The sequence below is a fragment of the Auxenochlorella protothecoides genome (assembly GCF_000733215.1).
Source record: "Auxenochlorella protothecoides strain 0710 unplaced genomic scaffold scaffold33, whole genome shotgun sequence".
In the NCBI taxonomy this organism is placed as follows: domain Eukaryota; kingdom Viridiplantae; phylum Chlorophyta; class Trebouxiophyceae; order Chlorellales; family Chlorellaceae; genus Auxenochlorella; species Auxenochlorella protothecoides.
This window is the reverse complement of record NW_011934206.1, coordinates 511,192-529,748: the sequence shown is the minus strand read 5'-3', so window position 1 is coordinate 529,748 and position 18,557 is coordinate 511,192. Positions and strand designations below refer to the sequence as shown.

Below are 18,557 nucleotides of genomic sequence, written 5' to 3'. Positions count from 1 at the left end.
TGGCATGAGGGGTCATTGCCGTGTCTAGAGCCTTGGCCCAGGCCACCGATCGACACGAGCACGTCATCAGGCACGGGTCCCCAGCATGAGGTTCCTCCTGGAGGGCCTCACGGTCTATTTCCCCTATGAGTACATCTATCCCGAGCAGTACAAGTACATGCTGGAGCTCAAGCATGCTCTGGACGCCAAGGGCCACTGCCTGCTGGAGGTGGGGATGAGGGTGGAGGCCATGTCATGGGCATGCCCTCTGTCCTGCCATCGGATGTCAGGGGCCCCTGGGCCGCGCACTCGCTCCTGCAGCCCCTGGACATCACAGACCGGCCTCCCCTCCTCCATACTTTCCAGATGCCGACGGGGACAGGCAAGACCATCACCCTGCTGTCCCTCATCACCTCGTACCAGCTGGCCCACCCCGAGACCGGCAAGCTCATATACTGCACGCGCACCGTACCAGAGATGGAGAAGGTGATGGTGTGTGTCGGGGGCGCAGGGCGCCCTATGCAGCGGCAGTTGCCGAGGCGGGACCGAGGCTCTGATCCGGGTGTAATGGCCTGCCTGCTCCTGCAGGTGTACAGCACCTTAGCCCTGAGGCTTCCCCCCCCAACCCTCTTTTTTCTCCCTTCCCACCCCCCTCAGGTCCTGGCGGAGGTCAAGGACCTGATCGAGTATCGATCCCGCTACTTCACCGACGCCCCCGCCCCCAAGCTGCTGGCCCTGGGCCTGTCCAGTCGCAAGAACCTGTGCATCCACCCGCGCGTGGCGGAGGAGGGGTCTCGAGAGAGTGTGGACGCGCGGTGCATGCGCCTGACCGCCTCCTGGGTCCGGGAGCGGGCGCGCGGCGCAGCCCGCCCCGGCGCGGAGACCACGGATGCCGGCGCCGCCGCCGCGGTGCCGGCCGCAGTGCCTGACATTGAGCTCTGCGAGTTCTTCGAGGGCCTGGAGGGCGCGGGCGCCGACGGCCGCCTGGACGCCGGGGTCTACACCATGCACGACCTGCGCGCGCTGGGGCGCAAGCGGCGCTGGTGCCCCTACTTCCTGGCGCGCCACATGGTGGCCTACGCCAACGTGGTGGTCTGGAACTATCAGTACCTGTTGGACCCCAAGGTGGCAGCCATGGTGTCGCGCGAGATGGAGCGCGAGTGCATCGTGGTCTTCGACGAGGCCCACAACATCGACAATGTGTGCATCGAGGCGCTGAGGTGAAGAAAGAGGGGGAAATGAAGGGGGTGGGGGTCAGTACAGGAAGGGGAGGTTGAGGATGGGTGGGAAGGACGCTGCGCAGCTGGGAGACCCGCTTCGTGAAGGAGGAGTACAGCAAAGACAGCTGGCCGGGCATGACCCTGTGGATGGGCCCCCCAGGGATTGAGTCTCCCCTTGAAACTACATCCGCGCCCAGCAAGCGTCCTCGGGTCCTGGTGTGTGACATGCGCAGCAGTCATGGATGTTGAACGGGGCCACCGCCGGACCCCTCACCCTGTCTCCCCAACCACCCCCCCATGCCATGGCACCCACAGCGTGGAGCTGAGGCAGCAGGGCCTGGATGCCGCGGGGCGCAACGTGGCTCGCCTCCGGTCCGAGATTGAGCGCGTCAAGTCCACAGACGCCGACCGGCTCAAGCGGGAGTACCAGCGCCTGGTGCAGGTGGGTGGGTATGGGAGGTCACAGGGATGGGAGCAGGGTGGCCGTATCACGGCATGCTTGCAGTTGCCTGCCCCCTGACTGCCGCCCTTTGCTGAGTAACTCCCTCTGCCCGGCATCTTCCCAGGGCCTTGCGAGCCAGGGGGCCCTCAGGGGCGGCGGGGAGAGCGAGCAGTGGCTCGCGAACCCGGCGCTGCCGGCCGACATCCTCCAGGAAGCGGTGCCGGGGAACATCCGCCGTGCCGGTGGGTGGCCTGGGGGGGATCCAAGAGGGTGCCAGGTACCACCTGGGTGCCTCAGAGTCACTCACAATGACCCAACCTCCCGACTCCCCACCCGCCTCAGAGCACTTCCTCGCCTTCCTCCAGCGCTTCCTCTCCTTCCTGCGCACGCGGCTCAACGTCAACCAGGTGGTGTCCGACACCCCCACCTCCTTCCTCACCCACCTCCAGAGCGTGAGAGGAAGTCCCAGTGGGTGATTGCGGTCCTGACTGGGGAATGGTGGCCGTGTCTGGCCATGGAGGCCACACTCCTCTGTGGGACACCCACCTCACGCTCGACAGCAGACACCCAGTGCAGGCCACCACCCTGACCACCCCTCCTTCTCGTTTTCGCCCCTCCTCCCCAGGTGGTTGCCATTGAGGGCAAGACGCTGCGCTTCTGCTACGACCGGCTGACAAGCCTCATGAAGACGTTGGAGATCTCGGCCACCGACGACTTTGGGCCCATCCATCGCGTGGCCGACTTTGCCACGCTGGTGGGCACCTACACCAAGGGCTTTGCCATCATCGTGGAGCCCTACGACGAGCGCATGCCCGGGGTGAGGGGATTTGGGAGTGGAAGGAAGGCGGCTTGGGGAAGAGAGTGCAGCTGGCTGTGAGGTGGCATGCATGTGGACTAGCAGCGCCAAGCTGGCATGTGCAGCCGGCGGGGGTGGTGTGTGTGTGTTCACGTGGGAGGAGAAAGCTGCATCGGCTGATGGTACAGCCATTCCGCTGCAGAACGAGCCCCTGCCCCTGTATCTGTCACGCATGAAGAAGAGGGATGTGGCCTGCATCGCTTTGCCACTTCGAAGCACGTCCCTTTCACAGCACCCAATGACAATGCTCCTATCCCATACCCCTCAACCTTTGCAAACAGTGTCCATCCCTCAATTCCCACATCACCTTCCTTACGGCAGGTGCCAGATCCGGTGATCCAGCTGGCGTGCCTGGACGCCAGCCTGGCCATCAAGCCTGTGTTTGCCAAGTTCCAGAGCGTGGTGATCACCTCGGGCACGCTGTCCCCCATTGACCTCTACCCCCGCATCCTGGACTTCAAGCCCGTGTGCCTGGCCTCGCTGGCCATGACGTTGACGCGCCAGTGCCTCTGCCCCGTGGTCCTGACGCGCGGTGGGGACCAGCTGCCGGTGTCCACCAAGTTTGACATGCGTGACGACCCGGCTGTCACCAGGAACTACGGTGGGCAGGTTGCAGTTTGGGGGGAATGCTGTCACGGTTTGTGTGGGTGACATTTGACCCATGTGGAGGCTGTGCGCACTGGTGTCCATCGTAGGCTAGGGGTTTCAGTTGCGGTATCCGCTCCTCGGCCTCTCCCGAGTGGGCTGGCAGCAGGCGGTCTGCCTCAAGACCAGAATTCTCTGCATCCTTTGGTCCCCAGGAGCGCCAGGATTGGCATGTACTTCACCACATATCTGCCAGCATCACACCCTCTGCTCCATTCAACCCTTTCCACCAACCCCATCGCAATTTCAGGCAGGATGCTGTTGGACCTGGCGGCGGTGGTTCCCGACGGCATCATCTGCTTCTTCGTCTCCTACTCCTACATGGACTCCATAGTGTCACGCTGGAACGACATGGGCATCCTGTCGGCGCTCATGACGCACAAGCTGGTCTTCATCGAGACAGTGGACGTGGTGGAGACGACGCTGGCGCTGGACAACTACCGGCGCGCGTGCGACTGCGGGCGGGGCGCCATCTTCTTCAGGTGCATGACGGTGGTGCAAGGGGTGAAGTGGGCGGCGCCGATGGCAAAGGCTGCCCGGCGGAGTGGCCTTTGCGGTCCGCGGGGGCTCGGTGGCAACGGCCCCTGCTCCTGCACCTCACTCTTGTATGCATGCTGCCCTGGACCTGCTCGCCTTCTCCCTCTCTCCCCGTTCCAGTCCAGCCTGACACCAATGCAGTGTGGCGAGGGGCAAGGTGGCGGAGGGCATAGACTTTGACCGGCACTACGGCCGCTGCGTGGTCATGTTTGGGGTGCCCTACCAGTACACGCTGGGCCGCATCCTCAGGTGCTGCCCAGATGTTCATGGGCAGGGTTGGAGGTGCTGGGCAGAAACAGAAACATGCTGAGATACGGGTGCGCCGCGGGCGTGATCTGCCGCGCGAGCCGCCGGCCCCTTGGCCCGGGCCTCGCCCCAAGATAGCTCGGACAGCTCCTCACATCGACCCTTCTTTCATTCATCCCAACACCAACATCTCACAGAATCTCATTCCGTCCACTTTCCCCCCCATCCCATCCCACCCCTCTGCTTCCGTGCAACCCCACACCCACCCAGGGCTCGGCTGGAATACCTTCGCGAGACCTTCCAGATCAAGGAGTCGGACTTCCTGGCCTTTGACGCGGTGCGGCAGGCGGCGCAGTGCGTGGGCCGCGTCATCCGCTCCAAGGCCGACTACGGGCTGATGGTGTTCGCGGACAAGCGCTACCAGCGCCACGACAAGCGCGACAAGTTGCCTGGCTGGATCTCCAGCCAGCTGCGGGACGCGCACCTCAACCTCTCCACCGACATGCTCCTGTGCATCGCGCGGGAGTTCATGCGCGCCATGGCCCAGCCCTTCGACGGCGGGTCGGCGGAGGGTGCCAGCCTGCTCTCCGAGGCGGCGGTGAATGCTCTGGACACAGCAGGGGCAGGGCCCATGGTCCTGGGATGATCCTGGCTGCCTGGTGCTCTGAATGCGGAGGTTTTACCATGATGATATTGTAGTCTCTTGGTACATGTCATGGAGGTATTAACTCAAAAAAGCGGATACCCAGGCACGTGCTCGGAGAGGCGGAGTCTGGGGGTATCTGGAGAGGCCCGCACGGGGCACGACCGCACCGCAGGGCTATGAACACTCGAGCATCTAAATTTTATTGATAGGACAAGCTGACGTCAGGAATCACGCAGATCCCACCACCCCATGGATCTCGTGGCCGACGTACGATGACAGATGGGGGAAAATCCGAGGGTGGGATACGATTGTGGGAGCATAAACCCTGGTGCGAGGGCACCGCACCAGGGTATCCCGACCAAATCTACTCCTGCTGGAACAAGATGCGGTAGCGTGCCCCGAGCAAATAGAGCTCATCAGCGCCGGATTTCGGTAGATTCATCCTCTCTATTTCATTTCTAGCATCTCAACCGGCTTCTTCTTCATCATGCAGACCGCCATGCGCGCCACCATGGGCACCACCCTGCGCAGCGCCGTCCCCACCGCTGGACGGGTGAGTGATTGCAATGGTCTGGTGTGTTTTGCCTTTGCATTTCTTTTTGGAAACTAGCTCCCATGCGACGCCAGGGCCCTCGATCGAGCAACGGTTTCGGGGCGACAGTGGGCCCCGATCAGCTCCCAGGTCCCGACCCATCCCGACCCTATCTCACACATGCTTGCCCCAACCCTTTGTCATTACAGGGCACCCGCCAGGTCACCAGGGCCGCCGCCGAGTTCTACGGCCCCAGTGAGTAGCTGGCCGTGCTCGCTTGCCTTCTTTGCGCTTGCCCTGGGCCGGGGAGCAGTGCCCCTCCCTCGGTCGTGTGATCCCCCCCTGACCTGGCCTGGCCCCAGGCCACTCGATATCCACTCTCCATGTGCACCTGCGCTCATCATCCGAATGCTCACTCCTTCGCAGACCGCGTGAAGTGGCTGGGACCCTTCTCCGGCGACTCCACCCCTGACTACCTGAAGGGTGAGCGGGGGCATGTGGGAGCCGTGTGATGAATCCGCCATCCTGTACTTTGGCCTGAGTCATTGAGCGATGGGATGGCACTGCTAGGATCGTGTCCCTGCCTGGCCGCGTAGCTCCTGCAGCTCCATCTTGCTGAATCTCGTCGCTGCATCGCATTCCACCCCCCATACAGATCCATTCTCACCCTCCCCCGCCCCCCCTCCCCCCCTCCCACCGTCAGGCGAGTACCCCGGTGACTACGGCTGGGACACCGCCGGTCTGTCCGCCGACCCCGAGACCTTTGCCCGCTACCGCGAGCTTGAGGTGATCCACGCCCGCTGGGCCCTGCTGGGCGCCCTGGGCATCATCACCCCCGAGCTGCTGGAGCGCAACGGCGCCGCCTCCTTCGGCGAGGCCGTTTGGTTCAAGGCCGGCTCCCAGATCTTCCAGTCCGGCGGCCTGGACTACCTGGGCAACCCCTCCCTGGTGCACGCCCAGTCCATCGTGGCCACCCTCATCTCCCAGGTCATTCTCATGGGCCTGGTGGAGGGCTACCGCGTGAACGGCGGGCCCGCCGGCGAAGGCCTGGACCCCCTGTACCCCGGTGAGGCCTTCGACCCCCTGGGCCTGGCCGACGACCCCGACGCGCTGGCGGAGCTGAAGGTGAAGGAGCTGAAGAACGGCCGTCTGGCCATGTTTGCCAACTTTGGTTTCTTCGTCCAGGCCATCGTCACCGGCAAGGGACCCCTGGAGAACCTGAGCGACCACCTGGCCGACCCCTGGACCAACAACGGCTTCGCGGCTGCCACCAAGTTCACCCCCTAGGGTGGGCCCGGGGCTGCACGGAGCAAGGGCGGAGCACTGTTTTGATCAATACCATGTGTGCTGATTCCCTCGCTGCTGATCGGATGTTTGTAATCTAAGAGCAGGAGATGATGGGGTGGTTGGGTGTGGTGGCAGACCGGGATCGGGGAACATTTGAACAGTTGCTGTCGAGATGCGGATTCTCCAGTGCTGCCTCACATGACCACGGCATTTCACCCCGCTCGCCCATCAATGCCTGTGCTGAATCACAGACCGCTCGAATGGAATGTGGAAACTTAGACCCTCGATGACTGTCCTGGAGGGTTCCCACAGGCCCCTCTGCCCCTCTCCCGACCGGAGTGGCTGCGAGTGAGTGGCCTGGCAGCGAGGTGGCATCCGAGACCACCAAAGATGGCGACACACGTGACTGGGTTCAAGCATACGCAGTATGCAATTTACCTGGTCATCACATTCTCGGCTGCATGCGTCCTGATCGACAGCGCACAGGTGGGAGAGGGGTGCCCGGGGAAGGGGTGAGGGTGAGGGATGTCAGCCTCTCGACACAGGCATGCAGCAGGGGCGGTCCATAGCGCAGACAGAGCCTCACCACAGCAGTCTCACGACTCCGAAACTTGCAACTATGGTGGCATTGCGCCTCTTCATGGCCCTGCCATTGCCAAATTCTAGCGCCAAACCACCCGCTCCCTTTTCTGAACCCCTTAGGGAGTGGTGGAGAGGTTCAACCTGAACCGACGCTGGTACTACCTCTTCGGTAGGCTGCTGCCGCACGCACTGCCTGCCCGTTTCTATGGGTGGGCTGTTGCCTTTGTGCCCTCTTGCGTGCTGGAGCGATGAGGTGGTCGTCCGTCGCGCCGCACGTGCAGACTCGCCCCCTCACTTCGCTCACCCCTCGCCTCGCTCGCCGGCCGCAATCACCGCAGGCGCGACGTGCCTCTTCGCATACCTGTATGTGCGCCCCCAGATCAACCTCCGCCTCGGTTCTGCCGCCGGGTGGGTGTTTGTGTTGTGTGCAGGCGTTGCTGAGATGTAAAGGGCCTGTCCCTGGCTGGCGACTCATCGACATCTTCCTCGCGTGCTTGCTCACCTCCCGTTCCCTCAGACCAGCGACCCCCTCTCCACCCCCCTCGTGACCCGCGCCGCAGCGCCCAGATCAGCTGGAGCAGCCTGTACATCCTCTGGCTCTGCTCCGCTGTCTTCTACCACCTCCCCTCCCTGGACAGCCTGGGCATCGACCTCCGCGCCGACCTCTCCATCCTGCTCACCACTTTCCTGCTCTCCCTGGCGGTGCTGGGCGCGGCAGCGGCGGCCCACGCTGCCGCGCTGGCCCTCGCCTGGGTCCGCCCCTGGCTGGCCCACCCCTCCGCCGCCTCGGTGGTGGCGCTGCACGCCGCCAACCTGGCGCTGGCCTGCTCCACCTACCACAATTTCTGCGAGGCGGGGGCCGAGGCGGGGGGCGAGGCGCCGCCGGGCACCGGGCCGCGCGCCACGCTGCTCCACCTCTTCCGCCCCACGGGCGTCCAGCGCTCGCCCTGGCGCAAGGCGGTCTGCGAGCGCTGGTTGGCCCCGGTGCCCGTGGCCGCCTTCCCCGCCTTCTCCTCCTGGGTCATCTACAGCGAGGAGGCGCGGGAGGGGCTGCCCCCGGGCGCCCCGGGCCTGGTGCTGGACCGGGAGGGCGGCACCATCTCCCCCATCTTCAGCCTCTGGCTCACCCTGGTGGCCATGCTGGGGGCCACCTGCCTCAGCGACTACGCCGCCGCCTCCGCCATGCACGCCGCCGCCTCGCTGGCGCGCAGGAAGGGTGAGTGCGGCCTGGCGGGGTGTGGGGGGTGGGGGATGCCAGAGGGTGGGGGCTGCGGAGGGTCTGGAGGTGGCGGCGAGCGTCCCAGGGCCGCGGACGGGATCCATCCAGGCCAAACACGAACACACTCATCCTGTCGTGGCGCAGCGCTGGCTGCGGAGCAGCGGCGCTCGCGGCGGGTGCTGGCGGCGCAGCGCCGACCTGAGCTACGACCTGCTGGGCCAGCAGGGGCGCAGCGCCATGCCCAGCAGGTGGGGCAGGGGGTTGGGTACTGTTTTTATTGGTCCCTGTGACTGACTGGGGGAGGCGTGTATGGTCGAGGAGGGCGCCTGTTGCCGACACAGGCCTCTTCTTCCTTGCCTGCTTCCTTGCCGGCGTGGAGAGGGCCAGCGCATGCACCCGCACCCGTTTGGATGTCCCTCCTCATCAACCAACCAACTTCAACCTCAGGACGAGCTTTGACGTGCTGGTGCGCACCATGTCCAGCGTGGGGTCTCTGTGGAGCCCGCGCAAGCTGCGCGCCGCCTCCTCCCTCCTCTTCCGCGACGACTTTGGGCTGGAGCTGGGCTGGGGCGAGGGTGGGGAAGGCAGCCCGCGGACGCCCGCCCCGCCCCCGCCCCAGCGCCTGCCCGACGACGCGCCCGCCCCCGCCTTCCTGCCCATGTTTCCCTGGTACTCGGGCACCTCGGCGGACCTGCTGAAGACGCTGTTCGACCTCATGGTCTCGGTCAAGGTCTTCCTGGGCCGCTTCGACATGCGCACCATGCAGGTGGCCACCGCCAGCGAGTGGGTGGCGCCCGACCCCACGCCCCAGGACGGCGACGGCTTCACCTTTGAGCACCTGGCCGAGGGGCGCGAGCTCTGGTTCGACTTCTGCGCCGACACCGGTGACGGCGGCGACCCCACCTATGCCGTCGCCCGCGCCCTCGCCGCGCCCTCCATCCAGGTGGCGCTGCCGGCCGAGGCGGCGGCGGCGGGCGCCGCCGCGCACGCCGGGCCGTCTTTCGCGCCGTCCAAGCGCACGCGCACGCTGCCGCGCGGCCGCGTGCTCCTGCACGGCGGAGACCTGGCCTATCCCAACCCCACGGGTGCGGTGGGTGTCAGAGCGGGGAGGAGCATGGGTTGTGTGAAAGGGTGATGGGTTGTGGATCCCGATAGAATCCCGGGGAGCAACGCCACCATCAGCTCGACGATTCGTTGATGTCCCTGGGTGCTCCCTGTATCACTGTCGCTGGCATACCGCCCAGCCTTACACTTGCCGGCAATGCCAGCGGTGTGCGGGATCCCACCCACCCCCCTCCCACCCTTGAACAACAACCAACCCCCAGAGGAGACGTACCGCACGCGCCTCTTCTCGCTGTACGAGGCCGCGCTGCCGCCGCCCCCCCACGTACACAAGGGCCACCTTGTGGTCAACAAGCCGGACGTTGGGCGCGGGCTGTGGACGCCGCCCCCGCGCTGCCTGCCCACTTGTCCCCGGCGCGGGGCGGGCCCTGTGTGCAGGCGTGTGAGGAGAGGGGGGTGATACTTTGCAGGCCCGCTGCTGCTCTTCAAGGGATGAGATAGAGAGCTGGGGCGGGAAAAGTGTGTGTTCTAGGCCTCATTCCAGCGCGGCCAGACCGGTCCTGTGGACGTCGCGTTTGAGATCTTGTTGTCACCCCGCCCCATCGCCCGTCTTCGCCGGCGACTCCTCCCCCGCCCCTCTCAAAAATCCCGCCCACCCAGGCTGTGCCACAAGGCCACGGCGCTGCGGCGGTACGAGGGTCCGTCTTCCTTTGCCATCCCCGGCAACCACGACTGGATCGATGGGCTGGAGACCTTCTCCCGCCACATCCTGCACCGCGGCTGGCTGGGGGGCTGGCTCCTGCCCCAGGAGAAGTCGTACTGGGCGCTCAGGCTGCCGGCGGGGTGGTGGGTGTTTGGCATAGACCTGGCCCTCGTGGACGACATTGACACCTGCCAGTACAAGTACGTGCGTCTGTCTGTTGGTTTTCGGGGCGAAAAGGGGGTGTCCACAGGGTCGGGGAGACCAACGCGAAGGCGGCCTGGGAGGCATCCAAACTCCAACACACCCACGCTCCGGCCCCTACTCCCACGCCAGGTACTTTGCGCGCGTTGCGGAGACGCGCATGGCCCCCACCGACCAGGCCATTCTGATCATGCACTGCCCGCGCTGGCTGGTGGACTGGTTCTGGGGCACCGACACCGCCAACAACCTGCGGCATCTCGTGCGCGGCCCTCTGCGCGGCCGCGCGCGGCTGGCCGTGGCGGGCGACCTCCACTTCTACATGCGCCACTCCTTCCAGCCCTACGACGCGCCAGGGGCCAGCTCCAGCCTGGTGCCCAGCGCCGCGTCCACGCCCGCCGGCGGGTCGCCGGTCGGGGGGTCGCCGGGGTCCAGCCGCGCACCCACGCCGCGCCCCGACGCCAGCGCTCCCGCCGGCGTGTCGCCCACTGCGGTCCAGGCCCGCATCATGGCGCACCTGTCCGCCGGTGGCGCGGGCGGCGCGGCGGGCGTGCGCCACGGCATGCAGCCTCCCTTTGGCAACGGCGGCTCGCTGGGCGCGCACGGGCGCTCGCCCAGCGCGCCCAGCCTGCTGCCCGTCGGCGCCGCGCCGGGCGGGGCCAACGCCGCGCAGCGCCTGGAGGGCCGGGGCCCGGCGGGCGGCACGCCGCCCCCGCGCGAGACGCTTACGCCCTTTGCGGCGGTGAGCGAGGAGGCCGAGGCCAGCGGCGACACGCCGCGCTTTCCTTCTGGCGGCTCAGGCCCGCTGCCGGCACTAACGCCGCTGCACGTGCCGGCGCGGGGCGGGTGCGGCGGCGACGCCTCGCCCTCCGCGGCCTCCACCTCCTCGGTCCTCACCTCCAGCTGGTGGCCCGAGCTGAGGATGGCCGCGGGGGAGGGGCAGGGCGGCGGGGGAAGTGGCGCGTGGGGGCGGCCGGGGACGACGCCGGGCACCGCGGGCGGCACGCCGCCCGCGCCGGAGGCCGGCTGGCGGCTGACCGACCCGGAGCACCTGCTGGTGTCGGGGTCGGGCGGCGCCTTCCTGCACCCGACGCACGCGTTTTCCTACGCGCGCTTCCGTCCGCCGCGGGACGCCGCGGCGGGGCCCCTCTTCGTCTGCGACCGTGCAGGTGAGGCGTGGTTGGGGGCGTGTTGAGTGTCCTGGGACTGTCAAGTGAGGCTGGTGATGGGGAGGAAAAACATTTCGCGATGCAGGGGTGGGGCAGGGAGGGACCTCAGGAGAGGTGGGAGATGACCATGACATTGGGCCATGCTGTAATCGTCCGTCGCGCTTCACCAGCCTGCGCACATCACACCCATCCCTCCTGCCGCCAGGCACGAGTGGCGAGGGCTTCGGGCGCCCCGGCGCCTCCTCCGGCCTGCGCGGGCGCTCGCCGGACCCGTCGTGCCCGCCGGGAGGCGAGTACCGCTGCGCCGCCGCCTACCCCAGCGCCCAGCAGGTGTGCTGCTGGATGAGCGTGTGTCTTCAAGATCGTGCTCTCGCTGTCTGCACCGCGCAGTGGCTGTTTGATGAGGTTGATCCCGTGGCGGTCGCACCCGTCATCGGAGCCGGGCGAGGGGTTCATGGACAGTCTGGCCCTATCCATGCATTGCTGGCACGTGCGCCACAGCACCCGCCGCCGCACGGGCCCCACGTACCTCGCGATGCTGCCTTACCCCGCCACCCCGCAGTCGGAGAGCATCGGGCGGCGCAACCTGCACATGTTCCGAAACATGAACACCCGGTTCGACGTGATCGGGGGCGCGCTGTACTACCTGCTGGTCGTCTCGGTGCTGCCGCGCTGCCGTCACCTGGCGGCGGTGCTGGAGGCGCCGGATTGGGGCACCGGCCTGAGCCTGCTCCTGGGTGCCGCGGCCGACACCGTCAGCGACATCTTCCTGGAGTCCTACGTGTCGTTGCTGGCCCTGCTGTGCATGGCCGCGCTGGCCCTGGGCTTTGCCGCCACAGGCGGCATCGGCGCAAAAGGGGGTGAGCCTGCAAGATGATGTGGGAGGGAAGGGAGGGCAGAGTCTGTGGATGGGCACCCTGTGTGAGCTGTGTCATGTCGAGCTGCCCGACTGGCGATGGGGGCTCACCATTGACCCACCCCGCCCATCTCGTCCTCGCCCAGACGCGACGGCCGCAGACCGGCAGCGCCCAGAGTTCAAGGGCAGGGGCCTGGCCGTGCGTGCTCGGCTGGGTGGCTTCACCACCCGCTTCCTGTTTGCGAGGTGAGGTTGTGGTGAGGAGTGGGATGTGTGAGAGTGCCGGCACTCCACCTGCCATGGCTGTGATTTGTATCACCCGACTCCCCTAGAAAATTACGCGTTCACAAACCCACCTCAATACCCTCCTCCCCTATCACGTAGCCTGCACTGTGCCGCGCACGTGTGCTGCGCGGTATTCCTGCTCCTGTTGCTGGAGCTGGGCATCGAGACCGTGATCCGGCACGAGCAGTTGGGGCGTGAAGGGTACCACAGCCTGTACAAGTGGTACCGCCAGTACGAGGCCGCCCACTTCCCCGACCCCGCCGACATGCGCGGTGCGGCGGAGCGCTGGACCCTGGGCCTCTACCCGGGGGCCATCAAGTGGGCCATGGCGGCCTTCGACGCGCCCGAGGCCATCGCCGTGTCGCGCGACCTGCTGTGCGCGGGGCGGGAGCTCAACCGCCTGCAGGCTCTGGGCTACTACGGCGGCGTGCTGGCCTACTACTGGCTCCTGGCCACGCCCACGGTGGCCCTGGTGTTCGGCGCCTACCTCTACATTTGCGTCAACTGGTGCGGGCTGGTGGGGGGTATTATCTTGTGGATGGGACAAGGAGGTGCATGCCGGGCCGAGGGAGGTTGTGTTGTGGTGGGGCAGAACATAGCCCTGCTTCAGCTTGGATATGGGAGCTGGCTGGATTGGGGGAGCTGGGGGGGTGACATGAGCATGATGAGGCGTTTGCCTCAAAGGTCGAGGGCGGACATGAGGCAACCAGGAGGCCCCTCAGACAGTCAGGGGGATCATGCTCCTGCTTCCCGTGCTCTGGGGGCATGCCGTATCAAGCCGCTCCTGTCCCCCCCTCCTGCGGTACCTCAAGCAGAGCCAGCAGCCAGACCCCACTCACCCACCCACCCACCCACCCACCCAAATACTCATGCAGGTTCGGGGTGCACTACGACGAGGCCTTCAGCTCGCTCCAGGTGCCAGACCACAAGGGCTTCCTGCGCATGCACATCACGCCCGCGGGCGACCTGGAGATCTTCTCCCTGGGCCTGGACACCGTGCCCAGAGCCTGGCGGGAGGACCCAGCCTGGAGGGCCCCGGGGGGTGGGGGCGACGCGGGCGTGCCGGGCTGGCGCGCACGCCACCCCTCACGCTGGGTCCCGGTCGAGGTCAGGGGCGGGTACACCCTGCGCGGCACGCCCCCCGAGGCAGCGCTCAAGGTGGTGGACTACCTGCACGTCCCGCGCCAGCGCCCGGTGATCGTGTGATGTAACGCAGGGTACTGATGCCCGAGTGTTTGTCCAGAAGCAGCCCGGGAGGGGCGGCATGCGCGAGCACCCGCAGATCGGCGTGCTGCGTGGAGGCACAGCACGCCCCACGAAATGCGACAGACGGAGGTGAGCCTCTTGGAGCACCTCATGGGGGCATGTGGTGGGAATGACACCGATCTGAGGCGCCCAACACCTTGAACACACGCCCTCGGTGGCCTGACGAAGGCCTCCCGCGCCGCAGCCCGACAGAGGAGACCGACCATCCGTGTCGGGAGATGACGCGCGCGAGGTCCTCCGCGGAGGGCAGGAGGTCCGCCAGTGCCTCCCCGGCACCCCCTGCCATCGATGGCGATCAGTACCTGCCACGGCAGGTGGGGAGCGAATGGGGACAGCCATAAAGAGGCCGAGCGCATGTTTTTCCATGTACATGCACTGACCGCCCCTGTCATGCAGCTCATTCCCGGGCGAGTGGGCACGCTCACAGCCACCCAGTGCCTCAATGGCGGTGCATGTCCTGCCACTGTATCATCTCCACTGGCATGTCCCTGCATCCAGGGAGCGGGCAAGGGCAAGCGCATCATGGGAGGCAAGGTCCCCACCGAGTCACTGGTCACTCCTGTCGACATGGTGGACACACCTGCCGAGCCCTCTGGCCGCGGCAGCGAGGTACGAAATGGAGTATTATTGGGCGATGAGTACTTGAGTTGAGAGTTTAAGGCTCCAGATACAGTGAGATTGGCCTGTGATATTCCGACGTGGGAAGACATGGCATCGACGCGTACCTGGACTGATGCTTGATCTTCCTGAATGTGGAGCTCCCTGATCTCCACATGACCGCCACTGAACTGCAGGTCACACTTCCATTGGAGGTTAACACCCTGGTTGACTGCCAGTATCGCGACGGCAAGTGCTACCCGGCCCGAATCATAGAGCGCCGGAGACTGGGTGACACCAACAACTACGAGTATTACGTGCATTATCGCAAGTGTGAGTGGCGAGGGTGAGGGGAGCACAGGAGCTGCTGGATATGAACCGGGGACTCGGAAGGAGGCCTCTGCAACTGCATAAGACGCTGCGCTGCTGCTGCGACCCCTCTTTTGTCTGGACCCTGCATTTGTGGTGGGACCAATGGCCCCTCTTTGAGCATCGACAGTCAATAGAAGGATGGACGAGTGGGTTCCGCTGGCAAACCTACAACTCGACACTGCCATCCCTCCTGAGCCACCAGAGCTCGGTGACAAGTACGCTGGGATGGGGTACTGCGATTTCAGTTCATAGCTTGCTCATTGGTGTTCCTGCCGCGTTCCTCACTCCAGGCAAGGCGTACCCACTTTGACAGCCCTTCTTGTCACTCACGCCTACAGAACCCGGCAGCAAAAGCGGAAGGTGGACGACGAGCACAGCGAGGAGGAGGGGGAGGGACACGAGGACTTTGACCCCGCGCAGCTGCGGGAGCACGAGGAGTTTACCAAGGTCAAGAACATCGCCGACATTGAGCTGGGGAAGTACGAGATGGAGACCTGGTACTTCAGCCCCTTTCCCCCAGAGTACAGAGAGTGCAAGGTGCAGAGACTGGGTGCACGCGGGATTGAAAGGGGGGGGCGCCCTTTCTAAGTGGTGAGGGAATGCAGATGCCATGCCTGCTCTTTGCCCTCCATCAAGTTTTCATGCACCATCTAGGGAGCCCCTGGGTCCTGCTCGGCCCCCGCCATCATCCAACCACCCTCTCTTCTTTGGTATGCACGCAGAAGATGTATTTCTCAGAGCACGACCTGTGCTTCTTCAAGCACCGCGAGCACATGCTGGCGCACGTCAAGAAGTGCACCATGCTGCACCCGCCCGGCACGGAGATCTACCGCAACGGCAAGATCTCCATGTTTGAGGTGGGGTTGAGCGGGAGGGTGCTTGACTACGCACTCATGTATGAGCATGGGGAGCCGCTGCCGAGGCCCCTGTGCTCATCCACTTTCCTGAAGTCAGTGCATGTGCTTTGCAAATTCTGCTGTCCTAATCCTGGCCCCAACACCGCATGCCCCTCTGCCAGGTGGACGGGCGCAAGGCCAAGGGCTACTGCCAGAACCTGTGTTACCTGGCCAAGCTCTTCCTGGACCACAAGACGCTGTACTGGGACGTCGACCTCTTCCTCTTTTACATTATGTGCGAGTGTGACGAGCGGGGTGCCCACATCACCGGGTGAGATGGGCGGGGCCAGGGGATTGGGGGAAGGTACTGTTGTGTAATCAGGAGGCTGAGGTCATATTCGCAGGCCAGCGTGGTTGCCCCCCGCACCAAAGCTTCCCACGCTCAACCCTGCACCGATTCCTCAATCCCGTGCGGCGACAGATACTTTAGCAAGGAGAAGAGCAGCGAGGAGGGCTTCAACCTGGCCTGCATCCTCACGCTGCCTCCCTACCAACGAAGGGTGCGGCGTGGGTGGGAGGGTTGGCTGGGATCGTGTGCCGGGTTGGTAGTGCCTTGCTTGAATGAGCACATCTCGGAGCAGGGTGTTCGTCTGGTTGAGGCTCCACATCGGGAGCCCTTTCTGCAGCTTCCCTAGACCCCTGATCCATCTCTGATCTCCTCCTCCACTCCCAGGGGTATGGCAAGTTCCTGATCTCCTTCTCCTACGAGCTGTCCAAGATTGAGGGCAAAGTGGGGACGCCCGAGCGGCCCCTCTCCGACCTCGGCCTGGTGTCGTACCGCGGTTACTGGACGCGCGTGCTGCTCACGGTGAGGGACATGTGATGGGGGTGGGGGGGGAGTACATGCGGCGCGGGTGTGATTGGGGCGTCTGTGCCAGCCCTGTCCAATGTCACCACACCCCTGCACCCCTGCCCAACCCAAATCTCCCACTTCCTTCCTCCATCTCCAAAGCTGCTGCGTGAGCGGGAGGGTTCAGTGAGCATCAAGGAGCTGTCTGACCTGACGGCCTTCAAGACCGACGACATAATCTCCACCCTGCAGCACCTGTCCCTGATCCAGTACCAGAAGGGGCAGCACGTCATCTGCGCCGCGCCCCACGTCATCGACGCGCACCTGCGCAAGGCCGGCGGCGCAGGGCTGGAGGTGGACCCCACCAAGATCATCTTCACGCCCTACAACGCGGAGCGCGACTACAATGGCGCGCGCGTGTGAGGGTCTGTGTGGGGATGTGATAGCTGTCGAGCACGAGTGGGGGGGGCGATCGCTCGAGGGCCTCTCGAACACGATGTGGCTCGACAAGCATCCTCATCTCCCCCCTCTCCTGTGCTTTCATTACCTTGTGGGTGCGTCTCTTTCGCATCAACCTCCGCTGCTGCCACACGCCCAGCCCCACCCCAGGAATAAAACAAGACATTGCCGCGATGTATACATGGGAGCGAATCCTGGGTCACGAGGGGGATTGCAGGAGAGTACAGGGGTGGTGCAGCGGCGGGGAGCGCTGCCACGGTGCCGCGCGCAGACCCTCAACATCCGTTTCAAGCGCGTCAGAAGCAGACGGGCGCCAGCTGCGCGGGGCGTGGGTCCGGGGCCACCAGCTTGCAGCCCAGCAGGGTGCGGGGGGTGGCGGCGGCGCGCAGCGGCGCCGGCAGCGCGTCGTCGGGGATCCCGGCCGCGTCCAGGGCGTGCAGGACTCTGGCAGTGCGCAGCGCCCGCTCCTTGACCACGGGCCTGGAGGTTTGAAGTTTTGGGAAGGGGAGGAAGGGGGTCGCCGAGGCCGTGCACGCGGCGGCCAAACTCTGCACCCCCCTCGCACCAAAGACGGGACCCCCACCAAGCCCTGCGCACTTGTTGAAGTTGGCCTCGGCGGGGGCGCGCCCCGCGGCGCGCACCCAGGCGGCCGCCTCGCGCAGCATGCGCTTCTTGTTGGCCGCCTCCTGCCGCTCCGCGCGCCGCGCCGCCTCCGCCTCCCGCTCCCGCTCGGCGGCCTCGGCCTCGGCCTGCTGCGCCGCGGCGGCCTAGAAAGGGGGTGGTGGGGACCAGGTCGCTCAGCGGTGCGGCAGTGAACCCTGTTGCAGTGAAAGCCTCGTCACCCTCGTGGGCCTCAGAGCGGTCCCGACTCCTCCCACACAGCACCATCCGGTCCCCCCCCCCCGACCCCTCACCCCTCTCCCCCCCTGCAAAAGCAGGCTCACCTCGTGCTGCTCGTCGAGCCAGGCGCGCGCCGCCGGGCTGGCACCGATCTTGAGCACGTTGTAGTAGTAGGCGGCCAGGTCGCCGGCGGCGCGGTGGGGCAGGAAGCGCGCGCAGATGGCGTGGAAGTCGCGGCCCAGCGCGCGCATGCCCTCCGCTACTGCCGCCTCCTCCGCGGGCGTGAAGGAGGGGCACAGCGCGGCGCCCATGCGGTCCAGGCCCAGCGCCGCCGCGGCCTCGCCGCCCAGCCGTGAGGCCAGGCTGTCACGCGCCGCCGCGATCCAGGCTCGCCTGTCCAGGTGCATGCTCGTGGGGTCAGTGATGTGGCAAGCAGGGCACCAAGTAGAGCGCTGGCAGCACCCAGGCCAGACGCGGTGCGTGGGAGCTGACTGACCAGGGTGTGCCCGCAGGCGCTGCCGCGCGGGCTTGGGGCCTCCCTCGATCCTCTACGCATGCGCATTCCCTTCACCCCCTACCTGACGTCTCCCGTAAACCCAAACCCTACCCGCCCACCATACACACCTGGCCTCCGGCGACATGCTTGGCGCGGCGGCGTCCTCGACGCCGCCCGCGTCGCGCGTGGCCCCCACGGGGACGTCCACCCTCCCCGCCAGCCACCGCAGCTCGCCCGCCCCCGCCCCGCCGGCCGGCCGAGGCCGCAGCGGAGGAACGACCACCTGGCATTCGGGCCCCAGCCGCGTGTCCGTCTCGTCCGCCGGGGTCATGCCCGCCCGGGCCCGCCCCCCCTCGCCGTCATCGTCGGAGGCGGTG

The 18,557-nt window shown here is 66.0% G+C and overlaps 6 protein-coding genes across 6 annotated transcripts; 5 read left to right on the top strand and 1 right to left on the bottom strand.

Annotated features, from left to right (window-relative positions):
* Positions 1–85: 85 nt before the first annotated feature.
* F751_3199 (DNA repair helicase UVH6) lies at positions 86–4,571 on the top strand (the record flags this gene model as incomplete). The annotated part of the gene is made up of 11 exons (XM_011399067.1): positions 86–208; positions 346–465; positions 637–1,199; positions 1,515–1,641; positions 1,766–1,883; positions 1,984–2,093; positions 2,267–2,458; positions 2,819–3,098; positions 3,393–3,624; positions 3,821–3,928; positions 4,196–4,571. 11 exons carry the CDS (start codon positions 86–88, stop codon positions 4,569–4,571), a joined length of 2,349 nt encoding a protein of 782 aa, XP_011397369.1.
* A 487-nt stretch (positions 4,572–5,058) lies between these two features.
* On the top strand, positions 5,059–6,390 carry F751_3198 (Chlorophyll a-b binding protein of LHCII type I, chloroplastic; the record flags this gene model as incomplete). The annotated part of the gene is made up of 4 exons (XM_011399066.1): positions 5,059–5,124; positions 5,313–5,358; positions 5,530–5,586; positions 5,807–6,390. 4 exons carry the CDS (start codon positions 5,059–5,061, stop codon positions 6,388–6,390), a joined length of 753 nt encoding a protein of 250 aa, XP_011397368.1.
* A 390-nt stretch (positions 6,391–6,780) lies between these two features.
* F751_3197 (hypothetical protein) lies at positions 6,781–8,481 on the top strand (the record flags this gene model as incomplete). The annotated part of the gene is made up of 6 exons (XM_011399065.1): positions 6,781–6,876; positions 7,093–7,141; positions 7,311–7,380; positions 7,533–7,764; positions 8,062–8,188; positions 8,336–8,481. 6 exons carry the CDS (start codon positions 6,781–6,783, stop codon positions 8,479–8,481), a joined length of 720 nt encoding a protein of 239 aa, XP_011397367.1.
* A 368-nt stretch (positions 8,482–8,849) lies between these two features.
* Positions 8,850–13,670, top strand: F751_3196 (hypothetical protein; the record flags this gene model as incomplete). The annotated part of the gene is made up of 9 exons (XM_011399064.1): positions 8,850–9,075; positions 9,517–9,628; positions 9,914–10,156; positions 10,290–10,647; positions 11,543–11,653; positions 11,886–12,183; positions 12,326–12,425; positions 12,564–12,971; positions 13,340–13,670. 9 exons carry the CDS (start codon positions 8,850–8,852, stop codon positions 13,668–13,670), a joined length of 2,187 nt encoding a protein of 728 aa, XP_011397366.1.
* A 278-nt stretch (positions 13,671–13,948) lies between these two features.
* F751_3195 (putative MYST-like histone acetyltransferase 1) lies at positions 13,949–16,808 on the top strand (the record flags this gene model as incomplete). Its single annotated transcript, XM_011399063.1, has 9 exons — positions 13,949–14,044; positions 14,229–14,339; positions 14,525–14,673; positions 15,038–15,236; positions 15,422–15,556; positions 15,718–15,866; positions 16,017–16,095; positions 16,269–16,403; positions 16,548–16,808. The coding sequence occupies 9 exons, from the start codon at positions 13,949–13,951 to the stop codon at positions 16,806–16,808; spliced, it is 1,314 nt and encodes a 437-aa protein (XP_011397365.1).
* A 332-nt stretch (positions 16,809–17,140) lies between these two features.
* F751_3194 (hypothetical protein) lies at positions 17,141–18,091 on the bottom strand (the record flags this gene model as incomplete). The annotated part of the gene is made up of 2 exons (XM_011399062.1): positions 17,141–17,611; positions 17,789–18,091. The coding sequence occupies 2 exons, from the start codon at positions 18,089–18,091 to the stop codon at positions 17,141–17,143; spliced, it is 774 nt and encodes a 257-aa protein (XP_011397364.1).
* Between the last annotated feature and the right edge of the window lie 466 nt (positions 18,092–18,557).